General features: G+C 38.5%; 1 protein-coding gene across 1 annotated transcript in view; it reads right to left on the reverse strand.

The window, feature by feature from the left end:
- The window catches only part of pkhd1l1.1 (PKHD1 like 1, tandem duplicate 1), a 62,339-nt gene extending 46,964 nt beyond the window's left edge, over positions 1–15,375 (reverse strand). Inside the window, exons 1-24 of the mRNA XM_038724579.1 lie at positions 15,296–15,375; positions 14,992–15,107; positions 12,220–12,297; positions 11,830–11,974; positions 11,608–11,716; positions 11,413–11,470; positions 11,242–11,335; positions 10,953–11,006; positions 10,651–10,724; positions 9,382–9,424; positions 9,078–9,148; positions 8,856–8,966; positions 5,526–5,618; positions 4,381–4,646; positions 4,110–4,201; positions 3,825–3,984; positions 2,705–2,837; positions 2,251–2,394; positions 1,902–2,056; positions 1,473–1,583; positions 1,129–1,266; positions 772–896; positions 527–690; positions 223–392 (exon numbers count right to left, since the gene is read on the reverse strand). Coding sequence (XP_038580507.1) covers positions 223–392; positions 527–690; positions 772–896; positions 1,129–1,266; positions 1,473–1,583; positions 1,902–2,056; positions 2,251–2,394; positions 2,705–2,837; positions 3,825–3,984; positions 4,110–4,201; positions 4,381–4,646; positions 5,526–5,618; positions 8,856–8,966; positions 9,078–9,148; positions 9,382–9,424; positions 10,651–10,724; positions 10,953–11,006; positions 11,242–11,335; positions 11,413–11,470; positions 11,608–11,716; positions 11,830–11,974; positions 12,220–12,297; positions 14,992–15,046 — 2,643 coding nt within the window. The 5' untranslated portion in view covers positions 15,047–15,107; positions 15,296–15,375. The remainder of the gene's footprint in view (positions 1–222; positions 393–526; positions 691–771; positions 897–1,128; positions 1,267–1,472; positions 1,584–1,901; positions 2,057–2,250; positions 2,395–2,704; positions 2,838–3,824; positions 3,985–4,109; positions 4,202–4,380; positions 4,647–5,525; positions 5,619–8,855; positions 8,967–9,077; positions 9,149–9,381; positions 9,425–10,650; positions 10,725–10,952; positions 11,007–11,241; positions 11,336–11,412; positions 11,471–11,607; positions 11,717–11,829; positions 11,975–12,219; positions 12,298–14,991; positions 15,108–15,295) is intronic.
- Between the last annotated feature and the right edge of the window lie 485 nt (positions 15,376–15,860).

Here is a 15,860-nt window from a genome sequence, read left to right on the forward strand (position 1 = left end):
AGTATTTGATTTTGGCCTAGGCAGCTTCTCATAGAGTCACTTGCTTATTTCACTTCAACTTCACCCTAGGCTGAAACCCTTTGCCCAAATTTGTGTCTACTCTAAATAATAAAATGAACCTTAACTTAACATACAGTGTTTTCCTACAGTCTACACTGCTGGCCAGATATGGAATATGCAGGTAAAAAATACGTATCAATGTCAATTTAATTATTTATTTACCTGTAGAAAGCCAACTCCTAGCAGTGGGAACCCAAATGCACATTCTACTGGTCTGGCTTTGATCTTGTAGCTGATCTGTGCAGCAGATGATGTGTCCTTGTTGACAGTGATCCACTCAAAGGAATCACCAGAGCTCTCAAAAGGTGGAGGCCTCCTCATTAGGGGAATGGCTGTGAGAAAACAATGCACAGGCCAAAATAAACTGACTGCGTCAATAGAAAAAATAATTTATACATAATCAATTGCACTTCTGAACAACAGAACAACAGCTCTCTAAAATCAAAACTATTATCCAGTTGCGTACCATTTTCATTAATTGTGGTGGGGCTCTTTCCGATGTATATGGCATCCACATAGAAATCTGCACCAGAGGCGTCTTTATAGAGGTAAAACTCCAGCAGATTGTATTTGTTTCCAATGTATTGTGTCTGCAGGGAGCTCTGCAGGTCCATGCATTTGTAACTCCATCTACCAGGAAATAATCACATTTATATTCTGCAATTTTGATGAGACATTTGCATCATGTAATGACAAATTAAAATAACTGACGTTTGGCCCTTATTGAACAGGGTGTTGATCTTTGTGGTCGCTGTCATGGTTAGGCCTTGGCTGTTGAGGTAAGTGAATTTCATTCCTACTTCATCCTTCAATATTCCCTTGTGTGCAAAGCAAAGCTGCAAGGAGAGAAATGGGAAAGGTTTAAAATGTTTTATGATGAAAAATGAAGAGAAAGTCACCATTTCATAACCTTTTATAGACATTAGGAGCAAAGACATACAAGTCCAAACCACCATATCTTTGTACACTTGCAAACTATTTTCTTGATGCATCCATTCATCCATTTAAAGTAGAGGTACATTCTGTGCCAAATTTAACAACAATTAATAAAGCAACTGTGGGTTTTACCGTAGGATGCTTGTCCAATGAAACTGGTCCGTAGGAGCCACCAGTCTCTTTGGTGTAACTGTCCTTGAAAAGAACCTCAGCATTCTTCAGCGACCACAGGCCACAGAAAGCAGAGTTTTTCACTGGAGTCCCTATGAACTGGTGAGTGCAAGAAGATCAGAAAGAGATTAGAAAAATCTGTTGCTCTCCAAGGATTTGTTGGTATTTCAAGGTGTAATCTTAACATACAAGTGCTCGTCACATTTATACAAATAAGTCTGTTTTATTACTCACTACTACGGCTATAATTTATTATTTTCTGAACTCCAGAAAAAAAAATCTGTCGTTTTTTTTCCCCCACTGACCTGAGAGTTGTCATTTTCAAAGTTCTTGAAGTATTTCACATCAGTCCCTTCAGTGGTCAGGATCTCACTGGGACACTCGGCTTTCATCATGTCCTCCACAGCCAACTGAACCTGTTCACAATCACACAGACTGAATGTTAGTATTGTTTCTACACAGCACAGGCTGCCACACAGGCAATTTCTTCAAAACGAGATAAATTTTAAACTCTAACTTTAAGAAATGAAGTGAAATTAAACATGATCTCAACACTTGTTTATGAAACTGTAAAGTTTGCATGTAACACATTTGCAAATGTAACACCTTTGCAAATTAAGCCTTTCAGATATCATCACAATTACACTGAGTCGAGAATAAAAAGGCTTGTAGATTCTGAATCTGAGAGAGAAAGAGAGACTTCCAGCATTTTTCTTTTTTTTTACACAACAGACCTCTGACTCATTTGCATTGAAAGCGATGGGCTTTGTTGGGACTCCTCCCCAGAGCAGGGTGAAAGTCTTCATGTTGCTTCTCCCCTTTGTAACCTCTGCAACAGAAACATTGGTGTCTGGGCCAAAAACCTCATAGTGCAGAGGTTTGAAATCCCCTGCAGTCAAAAAAAGAAAGATGAACAATTAATTGTTTGCACTTGGCTGCTAAAATAAATATAATGAACAGATATTACAGCTGAATCTGCAGGACTTTCATTTTAGGTTTTGAAGTCAGTTTGCACATGAATGAAGTGTAACAATCACACTCTTCACAAACTCAACAGAACCCAATGTTTCTGTCTCCTCATACCTCTGTCAGAATTGAATGTGACGGTGTAGAGAGACACTTGACTGTCGCCTTGTTTGGTGACCTGGACTGTGTCAGGTTTGATGGACCAGAGGTTGTTCAAGGCTGCGCCCACCTCATCTGCTGAGGCACTAACAGAGATCGGTCCTAGAGAAGAAAAAGACAAAGCTGGTATATGATAAACTGTAGTTACATTAGATCAGATCAAGAGGTTTAGTTTTTTGTGGCTAAAATGCATAAAGTCATGGCATATTAAGATAATGAATGTACACGATACAAATACACCACATAAATTGAAGAATAATAAAGATGCATCTGAGCCTCTATGCTCCTTTAGATTAGAGTTTAGGTTTAGGGATTTAAATTTTCTTTTGTGGCTACTAAACTTATATGCACTTTTGGGAAATGAATGTGCAAGATACATATGCATACAAATGTCCAGTGTTAAAGACATCACCTGTTGTTGCGTCTCCGTAGCCCAGGCTGAAGGTGCTCCCACAAATATTGCTGGCACAGCTGCTGCTGACAGTAACAGTCTGGACCTCTTTGACCCCGGTGATATTATTGGGCCAGGATTCAAAGGTTACCACCTGGATAACAGTGACAATAAGGAATGGTGAGGTACAGAAGCAAAAAAGAGGTGGGCACTGAACCAACATCTTCCCTCAACCCGCTACATTGACTTCTACGTCATTTGGTGATTTACATTCTCTCAAATGACTTTTGACAAACCCTGGAGAACAGATCTGAGTTAAACAGAAGGTGAAGAGAACATTAGTGTTAGCAAAAATTATTTTATTCTAACAGCAAGAAAACATACTTTTCCACCAAAGAAAAGCTGCATCCTTTGCTTAAAAACATGCTTTAAATGCAGTACGGTGTGGCTGTATGTTGTGACCTTTTATTATACAGTCTATGGCTGTGACTACACACATCTCTACATCCAAAAAATGGAACTACAAAGCTCCTCTCCTGTGGAACCAGGTTCCAGTTTGGGTTCAGGAGGCAGACACCATCTCCACATTTAAGAGTAGGCTTAAGACTTTCCTCTTTGATAAAGCTTATAGTTAGGGCTGGCTCAGGTGAGTCCTGAACCATCCCTTAGTTATGCTGCTATAGGCCTAGACTGCCAGAGGACTTCACATGATGCACTGAGCTCCTCTCTCCTCCTGTCTCTCTCCTTCTGTATGCAACTTTATCCCATTAATGCATGTTACTACCTCAACTACTTCCCTTTCCCGTAGTCTTGTTCCTCTCTCCTCCTATAATTTCCTGCAAGTTTTTTTGGCTCTGGAGCTGTGGAGTTTGGATCTGTGGTTACGTGTCGCTGCTGCCCTCTTGTTCCTGCTCAACACCCTTTGCTACAATGATATCTCTTATTATTATTATCATCATTAACATTACTATAAAGTGCTGCTCACAGCCACTTCAGTGGGAAACATCCTGGAGCAGTAAAATAGTCCAAAATAGAGCATGTTTGTGCCTCAGTTTTACATTCCAAAACTCTACCAGTTCTGTTACCATTCTGTAACAAACTTTCTACAATTTACAGCACAAGAGTTCACATCTCTGCTTACTTGTTCCTCATCGAACACATCATATTCAGCCACGATATTTTGAACCTCATTTACAGCATCGTTTGTCTGGTCTTCTGTAAAGGGACTCTCCTCTTGAAACAAGGCAAGGTTGACAGTAGCTTGACCACCATATTGTTGATGCAGAATTTCCAAGTAGTATCTGTAGAAAAAAACATTGTTTTAAAATTATTTTAAAAGGAAACTAGCTTCACGACTACAATGAACATGAGCACTATGAATTAATTATTTCTAGTTTTTAAGAGCTAACTAGATTCATGTACTTACGGTTTTCCTTTCTCTAGAGCCAGAACTTTAGACTTTTGTGATTCCAGTTGCTTGTAATCTGAGACATAATATGGCTGGTATGCAACTTTAACCTGAAGTGGAGGTTTTGAAACAAACAATAAATAAAATAATACACAGGCCTACAACATCTAAGTTTCTTAGGTTATCTTTAAATATTTCAAGTGAAACTTTGCATGCTTTATTTTGGTTTAGTACACTCAGATGATAACAGTGGGTGTGATTATTTCTGAACTTCACTGTCTGTTCATACCATATCTTCTGGGCGACTGGAGTTGCTAAGGTATAGATCACATCGGTCGTCACATTGAAGGTAAATAGTGTAGTTGGTGCTGGCTGGAGGAACAAAGAAGCCTCTGTATCGTGAGCTGAAATAATTAAATGGAACAGCAAAGACTTGAGGCATGGAGTCAATCCACTGTGTCCAGTATCCATTTGTGCTGGTTTTGTAACTGCGAATGTCAGTCAGGTAACGTGGATTTGTGTTGTTCCACACCTCCATCTTCAAGCCTCTTCCACCTGGGTTTGCAAATAAATGATGGTGTATAAAAATTAGAGCTGAAACTATTAGTTGACTAAAAAATAAGTTGACCACAAGAAAATTAAACAGCAACTATGATCATCTCTCCCTTTCTATTTTTTTAGATCAAAAATACTAAAAACATTCATTGGTTCCAGTTGCTCATCTGTACTGTACTGTACTGTACTGTAACTTGCTGCTTTTCTTATAAATATTTTTATTTTATTTTAATAATTGTTATTTTGTATGATGTAGAAGAACAAACGATGTCTGTTTCTACTGTTGACGTCAGTTCTGTGAGAGGTGATGTATGATCAAAAATATGTGCTTTGTCACAATCTGAACAGATGATCTTGTTGCAGTACACAACACATGAGAGTCTTTATGAACTGTAACAAGTGATGAAATTTGATTATCATCTTCTGTCAACAGGTTTGTTGACAAGCATGCTTTAAATTCTTCCAGCGATCAACGTGCCATCTGACGTTTCAACACATAAAACAAAACACAAAAAAAAATAAGACAAAAGGACACGGATCCAGCTAAAGAAGCAAATAGTTCCACCTGAATTAGCCTCCAAACCCTTTTCTAAATAATTGGAATCAGCCCATCTGGATGCAAAACTGTCTGCAAGTGGTTGCAGGGGGAGGACATGAAAGCCTGTTTGCCCATTTCAGAGCGAACCTTAAGGACAGACAGTAAAAGGGGTGTGATTTGAGTGTAAACATTAGTTACTAGTTTTAGGTGAGATATACCCCAAAAGGTAAGAGGGGAGCAGACCAAGAATGGACTTAAAATAAAATAAATATATACCAGTTGGTGAATCTGCGCAAGGCCACTGAACTTCTAAAAAGAAGAAGGAGGAGGTGTGTTCTCACCGGGGTAGCCAGTCATGTTGTTGTTCATCTCCTGCATGGCAGTCCTGCACATAATTCTGTCATCAGACACACTTTGGATTTCACAAGGTAGACCTGAGAACAAATCAAGTGTCAAGTGAGTTAAGGTCCTATTCAAGCTCACAATAACACAAAAGCAAAACAGCACAGGCTCCATGTGAAGGAATAGTTAACTGCAAAGTGAAAATGTACTCATTACTTGCTCACCTCCTTGTCAGCTAACTATGCTGAAACTTTGTATGCCTGAACTTTATATGACTTATGAAGAAGTGTTGAAAATGGAGTGATTTAAAATCTGCAATCTCGGCAATGACCTGGATCCAAGGTGGTCACGAAAATTGCAACATTTGACATTTTCAGAGAGGAAGCCCAGATGCAGAGGACAGATTAAAGTGATGAAATAATTTGGACTTGAAGTCAAGCCTTTATTCTGGTAATTGAAGAAACCCAAACTTGATTATTACAACATCACCTTGGGGTCAATGAGTGTGATTTTATGGGCCTGAGCAGTGGGTGAAATTTGCAACCCACCTGCCAATTTTTGTGTTTCCATGTTTTAGGGTTTTTGCTGCACAAACACTTTTTAGCAGAGAAAAATAATCAGATGTTTTCACAGGGTCTAAGTAGAACAGGAATACTGTACAAATTACAGCAAGATATTGAATAACACTGCGGACTTTCATATCTGCCATCTAAAGAATGTCTGTTAATTTTTATAGCATTTGAATGACTTGTGTATTTGAATGACTTGAAAGACTTGTGGAGATATAGAAGTTAATTGATTTAGCATATTCTGAAAAATATAGAGTGACACACTTCTGATTTGACCATAGGTTTTAGTGAGGCAAAGTTTTGTCACACATCAGTAGATGAGCTGACTGAAATTCAGTTCTCCAGGATGTATGATGATGATGATGATGATTTTTTGAAGTTTGGAATGAGATATGTCGATAAATTTACATTTGTTGTAATAAGCCACATCCACTTTAAACAATAATTACCAAATTTTATGCATCAATTGAGTAGCAATCCTAGATCATATAAACCAAATTTTGTACGAATTATGAGGTATAAACTTTCCCCATGTGTGGCGCCCCCTAGTGGAAGAATATCTCCGGACTGTTGAGAAAAGCTTGGACCGAGGATCTGAACAGATGCTTTAAGTTTGGTTACAATAGCTCAAGCCCACTTTGATTTACGAATATTTATGTAAAATTGTACGTAAAGACACAAAAGTAAACATTTATGAAAAAAAAGAAAAAAGGATTGACGTATCAAAATTCTTTTAATAACTTTAAATTAGTGAAGTCCATAGATGATCCTGCCAAAGTTTTGGGTCGAATGTTTTTGAGAAAAATTATAAAAAGTTGCATAATTTGACATTTTTACAGAAGAAGACTATTGAAGCAAAGTTGCAGAAAAATCCAGAGATTAAAAAGGTGATCTTAAGCTGATAATACACAGGGCAACTTTTTGAGCAATGTTGCTGGGCAGTCTTACTAGTGGCAAGTCCGACTATGTTTTGAACAGATAGCGGCGGTGCGGGGCAGGTGGCAGAGTAGTGGGGAAAGGAGATTACGGTAGTAATCTTTACCCATTACTTTTGACGGCAACGTTGGCCTGCACGATAGTTCTAAAAGTTGCTCTGTGTATCATCAGTTTTAGACTGGCTAGTTAGCGTGATTTTTTCCCATTTCTCTCTGTGTTTTTAAAATTTGCATGATTGATTTTGTTTGTTTCCTCATGAAGCATTTACATTTATTTATTAATTTAGCTGACGGTTTTATCCAAAGCAACTTATAAATGCTATACATGTCAGAGGTCACACGCCTCTGGAGCAACTAGGGGTGTCTTGCTCAGGGGGGTCAGATGGGTCACAGCGGGGAATTGAACCCAGATCTCTCACACCAAAGGCACGTGTCTTATCCAGGTCACCACCCTAGAAGCGCTTTGAGCTGCAATTTCTGTTATGAAAGGTGTTACACAAATAATGTTTAACAAAAGTTTTTAAAAAGTTTATATAATAAAAGATCAACTATATGAATACTTGGACTATGTGTACTTTTGTGGACAGTTTATTTTAATTTCTGTTTAACCAAATCAATCGATCTAAGATCATCATCATCATCAAAGATACTAAGGACAGTACCCACCCCAACCACTGCCTGTCCACACTGCTGACTCCTGGGAAGAGATATAGAAGTTTCTGCTGCCACACCACCAGACTGCAGAGCAGCTTTTCCTCCCAAGTCATCAGACTCTTAGGGGGCTTTCACACCTACCTCACTTCGTCCGGACTTTCTGACTCTTCAGTTTGGTCCGAACCAAAAATACAGGTGTGAAACCTCTCCCAGACCACAGTCCAGACCAAACAGATGATATTTGGTCCAACGAAAAGAGGTAGTCTCGGTCCGGATCGAACTGAACCATGGTTCGGTTCGTTTCTGGTGTGAAAGCATTTTTTTTATGGTTTGGACTTTGAGACTATTTACAGGAAGTTCGGTGGTTGACGTGTAAACCAGAAACAAACAAATGCACGGGAAATGCACTGAAATAAGGACACAATTATAAATCTCCCGTGACAGATCATCTTTCCAAGAGAGGGACACTATAGAAGCAAACTGCCACCCATCTCTTTGGTCTCTCCTCAAACAGAGGTGCAGAAAGATTGCTTGCTGTCTTCTCCTCCTTTCATGTCAGCGACGTTTTTTAACGTTCGCACAACGAGGACATTTAATTGTGAATTTGAACGAGCCTTCAGTATAGATGGTGCGGACTTTCAGATGTGAAAGCCCCCTTAAACTCTAATTCATCCTCAGCACTGCAGTGATGACTTACAGTAGGCTACCTGTTTTCATCTTTTTGTAGTATTTTGTAATTACTTTATTTTACTTTACTTCTTACTATGTTTATTGCTAGGCCTATGCACCATAATAAAAAACAAAAAACAAAAAAAAACATGTATTGCAACTTAAAGTCAAAAGCATGTTAAACGACTCTTGAAGTCTAATGAATGACAGGACCAGCTTGTTTTGTCATGGTCTGCTGCATTACAAAGCCTTTGGAAAAGTCTTTCCTCTACTGTACGATCTCTCTATGATGTTCTGTTGTTTGTTGTGTCTTAAAATATGCTCACATTCTCTTGTGTTGATTAGGATTATCACCATTGACTGACAGGGCTTACTAGAGTTTTGTTTTGTGGAGACGCACCACATTCTCAAGCTAACCTCTTTTCACTGTTGTCATGGCATTAGAAACTGACTATAGCTGGGAAGCATAGGCCTAAGTTTCCAGTCTGGTGGTGGTGATTACCTCCAACGAGAACACGTGCTGGGTGATCGGTTTCATCAAAGAAGCGCCCTTGGACAGTCAACAGGGTTCCACCCATGATGCTTCCCCTGGATGGGGAGACTCCTGTCACCTCTGAACAAAAGACAATGACAAACAATTAAATGTAATAAGAACAAAAACTACAGAGAGAACATTTATAAATACTAATTTTATTGTGGGCAAATGTCTTTCTGTCTAACGTACCTGCAAAGGTCTGAAACATGGAGAGCTTGCCCGAAGCTGAAACCCGGAACAGTTTCTTGTCTGCTAAACTCCTGATTTTAAAGAAAGGAATGACTAATATTGTAGTTGTTCATAAATGAATACAGCTGTTGAAAAAATTTATCACCAAGAGTCAAATCTACAGGAGCTTCCAGCTTATATCAATGCATTTTCCAATGCATTTTTTTTTTCTAACTGCACTTTCAAATGTTGAATAAAGCCAGTGGTTAAAGATATTTCTTAGTATGAAGTCATTATACACAATATACATTATACAATAATTTACCTTCCAAAATCATTATCAAGTATGTAAGTCAAGTTGTGATGACCTGTGGGAAACAAACCATAATTTTAGGACTGTTTATAAAGTTTCAAAATGTATCACATCACGTCATTGTTGCTAAGTCTGACAAACTGTCGGTGCTGCCACTGTCTATTACTGCACTCCCCGGAGAAATATTGTCAAATTAGTTGGAAAAAGCGATCTCAGAAAGAAGCAGACAGCTTTGCAGTTGCAATATACATTTGAAGGTAGTATTCAGGCTGTCAAACTGACTCAAACAGACGTGAAAACAATTAAAGATGGAAGCTAAAGCCTACAGATCACACAGTACAAGTGAACCCCCGCATCCGCCGACGATTGTGACAACGATATGAACGATCAACACTGTTCCTGTAATGATGGGTAGGCCTCTATCCATTATTACAATCATTAAAAAGCAGAACAGTAGGGCTTTATTATGTTCCTTTGAGAAGGAAGTTAGCTAGCATTAGCTAACTAACATTACAACAATTACAGCCGACATTTTTCTGGATTTATTTTAGGTTTTGGAAAGAGAATAAATCGTACTTCTCCTGTCAACCTCTCTGTGTAGCAACTGTAACTAAGTGCCCCAGGAACAGCGTTTGACCATATCTTAGAAAAATACAGCCAAAAAAAGCTAGAAAATGACTCTTGTTACATTAGAGTCAATGGAGCGCATCCATGTCGGACTTCAGTTAGAGCGAGTCCTATACTGCTGTGATTGGCCAGCTGTGTATTCGGGGTGCGGCTTAGCGAAGGGTCAATTGGATACAACACCAGTGAAGCTGTCTGTTCAGTGTTTATCTTCTGCCACCATAGACGACCTAGGGTTAGGGTTACAATTTTGGATTTATTTACGCACTTTTATTAAACATTTATTGAAAGTTTTAGTACTTTTTACATGTTTATTTACAGCAGTAACTGTTGAAATATATATTGTAATAGGCAGTATATTAACTTATTGTCAGAAATCAAAATCAGACGTTGAGCACCCCCATATCGCCAAAATGGCATGATCCTTTTTTCGCCGCGAAGCTTCGACTGAAGCCTCAAATGTACTCAGGAGCGGTCACAGACAGCTGCGGCACCCGCGGACGCGGAATTCTTCTGTTTACAATTTCTATTGCAGTCGCGGAAAGTATAATCCTTGTCTAAGAGATTGACTGTCGAATCAGGCTCCGGCCATCAAAGCATAAGTGATTGATATATACAGTATATTAAGAGAAGCTTTTGTGAACAAAACCATCTTACCAACATATGTCCCCGTCATTTTGCAGCTCATGTAACCCCAAGTTGAGTATATAGAGTCCAGTCGCAGGTTATATCTATATATAAAAAAACATTCTATACTGTAAAATATACCAAATCAATTTTATTAGTATTTTACATAGATTAAATTTATTGTATTTTTCATCACTCAAAACATTTCTCTGCAGCTGTGAGAAATATCTGAAATTAAGTTGATACATTTATTGATTGCATTGATATTTATTGAGTGCATTTTATTGTGATTTCATTTCTAAACACAATCTAAATCTAAACAAGCTACTCACAGTTCATCTGACTCTGGTTTAAGCAGCTCGCATGGCATCCCTCCCATGTAGGCTCTGCAATAAACAAGCAACATTTTAATGTTTAAATGAAATTGGTAGTTGTGTGAAAACATTTAGGTTGAGATAATTTCAGCTGTTTTCAATGCAAATGAACACCTTCAAAGAATTTTATTCAGACTAGTTTTTATTGGCTGGCTTTTATTAATGGGTCAATCGCCATACAGCAAAAAAATATACTTTAATGTTTGAACATTTTAACATACATCTATGTTTTATTTTATTCTTTTACCTCAGAAATCTGACATTGTAACCATTGGAGCTCTTGTCAGTGTTGCTTCCATACACATCAGAGAAGATCTGTCCTCGCAGTGTCACCAAGGTACCTATAGTGATTTTGAAATGGTGTAACTATAAAGTTGAAACTGCACTCATTAGAATCACTACATGCTGTCGAGTGTACCTGGGGGGCCACTGACTGGACTCAGAGAGCTGATAGTTGGCGTGCGATACGTGCGAGTCTGGGGAGAGTTACAGCAAGAATGGAAAAAGACTGTTATTAACTTAAACCAAACAGTGAGACAAATCCAAATGCTTGACTGCAGACTCAAATAAGTTGTAAATTATGGAGTCTGTGGTGCATTAGCTGCAAACTTACATAGATGCTGCATTGGTATGGTTTGTAAGCGCCCCTACATATATTGCTGTCCGGAATGGGAACACCATCCACATTAACGTGGACCACATACTGATCACTTGGCATGGCTCTGTGATGGACAAATCAATTTAGATGGTCATATGCATGAAGAGACACATACACCTAGAAGACGAGTATAAATTAAGTGTATTTTCAAAAATGTTTCCATGGCCAGGTAGCTACCTGGTGTAACACGTGATCTTGTTGCCGTGTGTTGAGTCCCTCTCCACATCACAGGGGACTGACAGGGTGTCAGACACCAGCGTCACACGGTTGCCAAATGTGTCGTCGATTGGATTCAGCTGGAACTGTCGCTCCTGGGCAAAACCTGGAATACAAAAAATAATCACTCATGGATGACAAAAGGTTGATCCTACTGAAGGAAATCATTTAGCAACATGAAAACAGGTGAAACTTTAGCAGGAATCCCAAAGGTGTTGAATTTTGTCACAGTTTAGAAACAAATAATACCTAGTAATTGATTAGGTCTGTAACAAGAATTAAGCATCATAATTTTGGATTAAACATTGCCATGAAAAAAAAACTGTTTTATTTGAGGATTAAATCTCTTACCAGATCCTGATATGGTAAGTCGTGTTGCTCCATTGATGCTTCCCAGATTTGGAGATATGTAGTCAATGCGCTGAGCACCTGAAAAATATATAAAACATTAGGCTACAATGTGTCTAGTGCTTGAAGTAGGAAATATGTCATTATTATGTCAATATCTCAGATTCCCCAGTCAGATGTTGTCTGTGTGTTGGCTGGTATATATTTGTGTATAAATGTATTAATATAAGAGTATAAAATTAAATTAAAAAGTATCATGTTAGTGGTCCTGCGATGGACTGGCGACCTGTCCACGGTATACCCCGCCTTTCGCCCGATGTCAGCTGGGATTGGCTCCAGCCCCACGTGATCCTGTACGCAGGATAAGCGGTTGACGTTGGATGTATGGAGTATCATGTTAGTATAATGTTAATACATTCATAGGTTACACTTTGTCTGGATAGTTTCCTACTGATAGAGCATTTGCAACATTTAAACAGCTGATTAGTTGAGATTCATGCATTTTAACTGATTAAAAAATTAAAACGTTTTCTATTACCCCGATGTAGTAAACTTTGATTATTTAGTGTATTAATTATCAATTCAGATAATAATATAGCCTACTACATAGTTTACCACTAGTATAAAATTGTTTCCAGTTGGTAAACAGTAGTGTCCTTTTTGAGGGTTGTTTATTATAATATTGTGCAAGAAAAATGGTCTACAGTGGTAGTCTCTCATTTGTTAATGCTAAGTAGTAATATGTCAATAATCATAACCGTTGTAACATTTCGAAAAATTTGCTGTAGTACGTCAACCTTTTATGTCCTGTCCCATCCAGGCTGTGATTGGTCGGTTTACGAAAAGTTAAAGTGACTAGCAACTTCTTCACAAGGCTGTATGAATGGTACGCGAACTTTGTCACAACCGAATAAGATTAGCGGGCACAGATGCGTTGCGGAGTGCGCAGAGAAACTGATGTCTGGTATTGACTTCAAGCTGAAATCTCTGCCTTGAAAAAGATCGATAGGGGCCTGAAGTTTCCCTCATGTCCAGCTTCTCCTCTGCTGACAGCCTCAGTTCGGTGGTAGCGCAAAGTTCAACCTGGAAAGCACAGGGTGTGTGTGTGTGTGTGTGTGTCAGTGGTGGATAGTATTATTATAGTATTCCTTTACTTAATTTTACATCCGTCAAAAATGCCCTTAATTTGCATTAAGAAAGAAAAAGAATTAGCCTACTTCAGTTCCAATAGGGGCCTCTACATTTCTCTGCTCGGGAACCTAATAGGCTATAAATTAAAAATGATGCTAAATGCGAAAATCTTGTGCAGATGTGTAACACAGATTCAGGTGATGTTGGTTAAAAGATAACACCAGTTTGTTATCAATAAACGTAGCCTATAGATAGACCACTTTGGCTTCAAGTGCAACATCTTCATCAGGCAGTGTAAGCTGTGAAAAAATGCTGTATTAAGTTACTGCTGCTAATGCAAACTGAACATTTCCTGCTGCTGCAGCTTCACATTAAAAGCATTTAGCCTAACTGGCGAAAGACAAGTTGACTTTTATTTTGGAGTAGTCACAGGAAATGCAATCTGTTTATCAGTGACAGCGCTGACCGCTGTTAAACATCAAAAATGAGTCTACACAAGACAACCGTCATTTTCAACAGTTTTCTGACAGCGGACCAGTTTGAAATATTGCAGTAAGCAGCCTGCAACAGTCAGGACCAGACACAGTGAGCTGTTAGATAAAGAGCTTCATGCGACAGGCTGCACACCTGCACCTTCTCAGCCAGGTAACCAACTCCTTTCACTTTCCTGTAAGCAGATTCATGTTGTGTGCCGCATAAAGTCAGATCATGACTGTTTACAGAATTATGGAAAATACCAATAGGCCTAACTGCCCGACAATATTTTGTTTAGCTTCCCCAGATAATAGCCTTGTACAATTCCATCGGTGGTTAAAAATAAGTTTTCATAGTTTGGCAAGATGCTGTGCTCCAAACTGACAAAATGACAGCGGTGCATGAGAACATGCAGGGCATTAGCAACTTGCTGGTAACTAGTTATTTATTATAGGACGCTTATGATATCCCGATAAATTACCACAATGTAAGGGATATGACTTCATTTATAGCCTACAGTCCAGTGTTTCCTGTTTTCCCCGTCCAGTGCTGCCGCCAGCGTCTAACCTGTCCTGCCACAGTTTCTTAATGAAGCGAAAACATTCTCAAACTTCTCATTATAACAAAATATGTCATAGCTTTTAGCCATTGATTTGGCAAAGTATCTGTCAAACAAAAAATTTAAAGCGCCATATGGCTTTGACTGTTATTTAATTAAATAAGTAGCCTAAAATACATAAATAAGGTATTAAATCAGTATAAATAAGTAAGTTTATGAGGTTAAAAAAGTAACTAAGTAGCCTAACTTTTACTCTTAGTAAATTTTAAATGAGCTACTTTTTACTTTTAGGCTAGATTTTTATAATGGTAATTTTACTTGTAGCCTACTGTAAAAGTTTATCAAAGTAATCGTAGACTACTTTTACTTAAGTAGTAAAGTACTCTTTCCACTTTCCACCTCTGAAGTCTACAGGAGCACAGGCAGCGAAATTCTAGTCGATGCAATTTAATAAGATTTAGCCCACATTGGCAGATTCTCAATGGAGCCTGAAAACAGATCACTCACACCTGTTTTTATCAGATTTCTAGACCAAAAAGCTCAATTTAAACAAATGCAGATTTTTATAACCTTTTATTATTAATGTACTGTACATTAGACCGGTTACTTACTGCAGCAGCACCAAAGCGTGAGGAGGAGAGGTGCTGGCTTAAACAGGGACTCCATCCTGGAGATTTGCCAGATTTCCCTGAAGCGTCCCTTCAGCCTGCTTTAATTACTGGCGTGGCTGTTGGGAAAAGATACATTTAAAAACATTAATAAAACAGCAAAAGTGCTGTTTTTAGAATAAGAATAAATTAGGTAATTAAACGAATTAGTGATTAAACCCTCCAAGATTATTAGCCTATAGAATTATGAGATTGAAAAGATTTACAATTCAAATTACAATGGAATTTAATAATGAACACAGCCCACCTGTTGAAAATGTAGTTTCCTAGTTAAATGTAGCAGGTGAGAGAGAGACACTGATACAGGAGAGTGCACCTTTTTATTAGGCTTCTCAGTGCACGCCTCTCACCTGAAGCTGTGAGGAGGAGACTGTTGAGATCATCCCATCCTGGTTTCAGTGCATTTAGGGCGTGTCAGAATCCACTTTTGATATTTAAACAGCGGAAAAAACACACTAACATCTACGACAAAGTTTGCAGGACTTCTCATATTTTTTTTGTGCATCATCACGTCTTGTGACCCTAGTGTATCATCACGCCCTTAATCTGAGCCCTGCTAAAAGCTTCCAGTAATCATAAATATGCACTTCAATTGTCAAATTTCATAATGTTGCTTTAGAGAAGGGTATGAGTCTGAATAGTGGTGAGAGTAGTGTGGCTGTGAAGGATTCAACTCGTGGAACGCCAATATTTCCCATTAAGGTCAAAATCCTCTGAATGTGACCAAGTTGTTCATTTCTATGACATTCAGACCAGGATGTCCCACTAAATAGTCTGTTCTAACGTGTTGGCAAAACCAAATATTGACAGCT

Source organism: Micropterus salmoides, unplaced genomic scaffold, assembly GCF_014851395.1.
Source record: "Micropterus salmoides isolate LMB-PRFRI ecotype aquatic unplaced genomic scaffold, ASM1485139v1 Ms_hic_scaffold_17, whole genome shotgun sequence".
In the NCBI taxonomy this organism is placed as follows: Eukaryota; Metazoa; Chordata; class Actinopteri; order Centrarchiformes; family Centrarchidae; genus Micropterus; species Micropterus salmoides.